Source organism: Triticum aestivum, chromosome 5B (genome assembly GCF_018294505.1).
Source record: "Triticum aestivum cultivar Chinese Spring chromosome 5B, IWGSC CS RefSeq v2.1, whole genome shotgun sequence".
NCBI lineage: Eukaryota > Viridiplantae > Streptophyta > Magnoliopsida > Poales > Poaceae > Triticum > Triticum aestivum.
Genome location: NC_057807.1, coordinates 542,420,693 through 542,426,958, shown reverse-complemented (window position 1 = coordinate 542,426,958; position 6,266 = coordinate 542,420,693). Strand labels below are relative to the sequence as shown.

The window sequence follows — 6,266 nt, the reverse complement described above, 5'->3', positions numbered from 1 at the left end:
TCGTCAAAATATAGTATGTATATTACTAAGCTTACGGAGGAATGCAGCTCTAATACAGTAACAAGTCACAGCTTCCTGTGCATGAAGAAGAACAAGACAGACGGAAAAAACAACTAACGTATCCAAATCGCGGGTGGGCTCCACCCCTCCGCAATGAATAGCTTCGCAACCGGGAAGCAGACTCTTTCGATGTATAAAAAATGCAACCGAACAAATCCATGTATTGTATCCCAATCAGCAATTGACCTGCAGAGATAAATCAACACGCCAAATTCAATACCACAAAGATCACAAGCAAAGTAAAATTTGGATCAAGAATTTTAAGATAATAACTGGGTAAACAAAGGATTGATCACAAGGCTATGACTAAGACAGGACCAACAAATCAGCGGCTCAGAATACATATGGATACATTATTTGTACTGTAAATGATATAACTGGGTAAACAGAGGATTGACCACAAGGCTCTGACTAAGATGGACCAACGAAAATCAGTAGCTCAGAATACGTATGAAAGCAGTATTTGCACTGTAATGCTCCAGTCTGACAAAGGAAGAGACCTTTTTTGCCCAAAAGAAAACAGAGGATGATCACATTCTGAGATTCGACTAGACTGCCCAAGGAACTAAGTTTATGTCTAAAGTTGCATTAACCTACAATAACAGTTCAATACAGATGATACATAAACTTTTTTTTTAAATGACATCAGGATTCAGGAAGAGTTTATTTCAAAGTCCTTTAGCCTACAGTAAATTAAACCCTTAAGCACAGACCATCAGGAACTAAAAGATGTACTCCCTCCGTCCCACAATATACATGTTTTTGCAAGCTGTTACTTATATTGTGGGACAGAGGGAGTGTTAGCTTATCATGTGCAGACTATGCTAACCCTGTATGGCAGAAAGCAGTCTTTTCCATGCAAAGATCTATTATCTTCATGGTATGGTAGTATCTCCATTAAAAGCTACTCTACGTAGTTGTACCATAGTTTAATCTTATCTTCAAACGTCTCACCTACCATGCTTTCTGAACTTCTAATTATTTAGTACTTTCAGCATTTTGTTTACAGAATCATCTGGACCAATCAATGCAAGAAATTGGACTAAAGTAAATAGTCAACAAAGTCCAATTACATATTAAGTGTATGGCTTTATTAATTATTACCTCTCTTTTTGAGAGAGACGAAGGGCATTTTTTTTCCAAAAGGCATCTATGGACCGATAACAAGGACAACTAAACAAATGAAATGCATGCAACAGCATATGTGCGTTGGAAGAACTACATAAATCCAGAAATAACTGGCGTAGTAAAAAAATGAGCAGCAGATAAACTCAGAATTGTATATTCATCTTTGTTACAATTATACCCATGCAGCCTGCAATAATCATGACAGAAGCAAGACACATCTAACACGCTAAAGCCAATTCAAATTTCTCATGTGCATATGAAATAAAGTTCTTATGCAAACAAATATAACCGCGCTCACCTAAAAAAGAAGATTGGTGTCGGTAACAGTGCCCCAGAATTTAATATGCATGGAGCAACTTCATACAAACTATATATGCTCCAATGCCATATGCAGTTGCGGAGTTCTCCGCCTAAACAATGGCTCGAGACGGAAGGATGGAGCACCACGCAGCCACCGTTTAATGTCGTACATCTCATTCCAGGCTTGCACAATTTCATCAACGTTGAAGCCCAAACCTAGGAAGCAAACAGGATATTCTTAGAAATGAGTGATGCAATGAAAGTTACACGATTACAGATTGAAACATATGATTGGGACGATTCAGCATAGTGCACAACGTAAATTACAAAATTAAAGCTCGTATTTTCACAATATTAACAGCACCAAAGGCACACCATTATGATGAACTCAATGTTTTAAACAAAAATGACTAGTGAACAACACACGTAAGAGACCGGTTTTCTGTAAACAAATTTTCTCAAAAATTATCTTCAGTACTGGAAAGATCTTCAAAATATGATAAGAGTTCCAATGATACTAGGTAAACTTCCCTAATAATAAGTTCCAGTGGCCAGTTTAAAGTGATCAAGAGGACCACAGCTAGCAAAAACACACAGCATCTCTAGAGAAGGGTTGGCAGGTCAATCAGCATCACAAATTTTAATGATGATTTTGTGTGCAATTTTAATTTTCTCCAACAAAATCAACATTATAGTTCCCTCAGCCTCACGAATCAGGAGATAAGAACATGGTGAACTAGAACAAAAATCGCTTTTCTTACCATCTTGGGCAGTTTCATTTGCAGAGTGGTTCTTCACCAACACAGCAATGTTTGTAGCTGAAGCTCCTCCAAGTTTAAACTTCTCAATTGCTGCCATCAGACAATCCTCCCACGCTGGCAGTCCTAATTTAAACTCCACAACCGAGCGCTCATAAAGCAGCATACCCCAGAGAATATTGATCTGAGACCTCATATTGGAAGCCCGTTCAGCAGCGTCATCAGTGGATACATCTTTGATATACTCCTCCATGCCCATCTTCTCTAGCACAGCATTTTCCTGGCTAGGTTTGGATCGATTCTTCAGGCGCTGTTCTTCCACTTCCTCCCACATCTCTGTACCCTTCTCCATGTTATCCTCAGCTCTATTGAAGAGCTCCAAGACTTCAGAGGAAGGCCATGTGTCCAGATCCGCATTGGTACCGATAGCATAATACCATGACAGCTTTGCTTGCTCAAACTGTTGGTGTGCAAGTGCAAGGAAACCTTCAAAAAAGTCCGGCTTGGCCCTTACAGCTTCTTCGTATGTCTTCCCGGCCTTCTTGTACTCTTCCTTTGCCCACTCGTACGCTTCCTTGACTTTCTCAAGCACCAATTCCTTTGGAGAGTCTTCCGGTAAGAGCAGCCTCTTCCTAGCACGAGACATGTGAACATTACCCCAGTGGAAAAACGCAAGCGCTGCCATCTCCTGAAAGTTCCCCTCCGCGAGCTGAAACACCTCCTGGGCTTCGTCGGTAGTAATCGTGTCTTCAATGGCATCAGTATACAGCTTCATACTGACCTCATGGAGGTCCAGATACTCGTCGGAGCTGACCCCGACGTGGTTCTTGAAAAGGCGTGCGAACTGCACAATCCAATCATCAATGTAAGTCACGGTGCTCCTGTCCTCATCCTGCCTGTTGCTTCTGATGCTTCCATTGTCCGATGCGTTGTGCGTATTTCTGTCCAGCGGGTTGCTACTGGCATCCTCAACATAAGGCTCATGCTCCGGATCAGCTTCAGTGACATAGAGCCGAAGCGAGCTCCCTGGTTCAGTCAAGTCCTCGGCCCATTTGAGCTCGTCCTGGTTGGTGATGGTGACAAGGTCGCCCTCCCTGTCCTTGTACTTGACAAGAACAGCCTTGAGTCCGGGGAACTTGCCGCGGACGGCCTCCCGCAGCTGCGCCATGCTGCAGGTCGCCGGCACCTGAGCCCACCGGATGTCCTCGCCAAACACGAGCTTGACCTGCCTGGGCGGCTCCTCAGCCTCCTTGACAGGCTCGGCCGCCTTCTCCTCCCCCTGCTCCTCCACGGCGGCAGCCGCGGCCTTGGCGGCCGCCTTCCTCCCCTTCTTCTTCCTGGGCTTCGGCTGCTGCTTGGGGGCGGCGGCGACCACCTCCTCGGGCGTGGGCATGACGGCCTCCCCATCCACAACAAACCCCTTCTCCTCCATGGTCCGCCTGACCCTGTCGGCGACGTCGAGCGCCGTCAGATTCCCAGGCTCGGCGGCCAGCACCCTGTCGACATCCCGGGCGGCGAGGTCGAGGCGGCCGAGCGCCTCGAAGCAGCGGGCCCGCTTGAGCAGCGCCTTGGAGTACTTCGGGGAGGCGTCGAGGGCGAGGTTGCACTCGTTGATGGCGCGGTAGTGGTCGGGAGGGCTCATCTGCATGTAGCAGGCGGCGAGGTTGCTGTGGAGGTAGGCGGCGTCGAGGGCGGCGGAGGGCCCGGCGGGGAGCAGCCTGACGGCCTTCTCGTAGTTGAGCAGGGCCCGCTCGTAGTCCCGGCGCTGGAAGAGCTTGTTCCCCTCCTCCCGCAGCTCCTGCGCCATCTCCGCGAAAATGGTGTCGTCGCCGTCGAGCACCTTGGAGCCCGAGCGCTCCAGCGCCCCCGGCTTGCCGCCGGCCCCATGGTGGTGGTCCCCGGCGCCGGAGGAGGCCCTCTTATTCTTCTTCTGCGACGGCTTCCCCATCCGGAATCCCCCAAATCCGGCGCCTCTTAAAATCCTCCGCCGCCTCGAACCCTCAGATGGGAAGGCAGGAAGGAATTCTCCAATCAATCCGGCGGAGGGGAGAAGGCGGGGCGGCGGAGGAATTCTTCCCCAATCCCAGGAAGGAAGGAAGGAAGGCAGAGAAGCTTCAACTTGAAGTCAAGTCAAAGCAGGGTCGACGGACGGACGGCAGAGGAGAGGAAAGCAACGCACGCGGTGGAAGAAAAGCAGGGAGCGGGTGGGGGTTGGCTTCTTCTTCTTCTTCTTCCTTTGTTCCTCCAGCTCCTCAAAAAGACGAGATTTTTGCCCGTGCTGGTCCTCGGGGGTTGGCTTCCTTGGTCCGGTGGGTTTGGTGGGGTTGCGTGCGGGCGGTCACGGGAGGGAGCGTGTGGCGGTGGCGACTGGCGACTGGCGCCAGCGAGAAAGGAAAGGAGGGAGTGCGGTTCGGTGCGGTGGGTCGGCGGGGGTAATTACTCGCCCGGACGAGGTTTGGGTTTGGGGTTCGGATTAGCGCTGACGCGGGTGCGCCGCCGCCGCCCCCAGCCAAGGTCAGGGGGAGAGGGGTGGCGGATTAGATTAGATTAGGGTTTGCGGCTTTGCTTGCGCCGCCTCGCCTCCGTCGCCGTCGCTGTCGCTGGCCGGCGGGGCGGGTGGGCCGACCGACGGGCGGCCTGCCTGGGACCGTGGTCGTCTATTGGTCCCGGGACAGCGTAGTCGTTGGGCCGTATGCGCCGCGTCCTTGTCCCATTTCGGCCTAACCTTCTCATAAAAAACGTTGCCCAAATTTGTCTCGACTGGCCGACCGGCCGCATGCGCTCTAGGCTAAGCTCCTCGCATGGAAAAACAAGCTCAACAACACATGTTTCTTTTTACAAATCGCCTGCAAAATTTGTGCTTAGGTTGGTTTTCACATAAAGGAAGTTGCCCAGAGCTCCATGTCGAGACTGCCGTCGCCGGCGTATGCAAGAAAGAAGGGCCCTTGGGTGCGGCTGGGTTGATTTATTTTTTTGTTTACTGCCGCTCGAGAGTGAGGCAAGGATGGGAGCAGAGTTGAGCGATCGAACAAGGAAGAAGAGGTACTAAATCGGAGGAGGAGGGAGAAGGGTGCCTCGCCGCGGGGCAATAATCGACTTTTACACTAAAAAGAACATTTCGGCGGCACCCTAGAAAACACAACAATCTAGAAATAAATATACTCTATGTGTCCCTTGGCCTTTGCTGGCTTCCTGTGACGCCGTCGTCGTGATGACATAGACGGTCGGTCCCCACACGCGCATCCCCCTTCGCAAACGTGCAACACCGGCTACTCACCGTCATTCTCGTGGTGAAGGCGCTTCCTCTTTGCGCCCCTTGCATGTTGCACCGTATGTGTTACGACATAAACGATAGCACCCTGTTGGATGTTGGGCACTGCTACCTCGAGCGGGTTGAGGATGTGTGGTGAGATCGCTCTGCAACGATAGGACACAAATATGGCGCGTACAGGTAATGTAGAAAGGGGGATCAGATCCACTTGTGAGCATCGGTTTTGGCTGCCGGACACATGATCAAAGTTCTTTTTTAGAACACGTAATCATAGTTGGGTTGTACCGAATGAGCTGGTTTCAAGAAAGAACACGTAATCATAGTTGGGTTGTACCGAATGAGCTGGTTTCAAAAAAGAACACGTAATCATAGTTGGGTTGTAGCGAATGAGCTGGTTTCAGTTTCACCTCCAAAATAAATTTGAATTTGAAATATTTACCTGAAAAACAAGATATCTTTTTTGCAGCAACAAAAAAGAACTAGATATTTGAATTTGATTTTTTTCTCCGGGTGTTTATTTACGCCAGAAGGCCCAACCCGACCGGCGGTGCTAATAAATTGCGCAGACATGCCCGAATAATGTGGCCCGTACCGTACCAACGGGATGGCCTTTTCCCGTGCTGGATGACGGGCCGGCCCACTTGTTGTACCCGCAGCTATTACTCTACCACGTCACGTCGTCAGTAACTCCCCGTGACGTGCCACACCCAATCACCGCGCGCCACGTCACGCCCACCACCGTCACCGAC

General features: G+C 49.6%; 1 protein-coding gene across 1 annotated transcript; it reads right to left on the bottom strand.

The window, feature by feature from the left end:
• LOC123113058 (protein PHOX1) lies at positions 1-4,598 on the bottom strand. Its single transcript, XM_044534173.1, has 3 exons — positions 2,250-4,598; positions 1,487-1,704; positions 1-246 (listed from the first exon to the last, which is right to left on the bottom strand). Exons 1-2 carry the CDS (start codon positions 4,192-4,194, stop codon positions 1,556-1,558), a joined length of 2,094 nt encoding a protein of 697 aa, XP_044390108.1. The 5' UTR covers positions 4,195-4,598; the 3' UTR covers positions 1-246; positions 1,487-1,555.
• Positions 4,599-6,266: the final 1,668 nt, after the last annotated feature.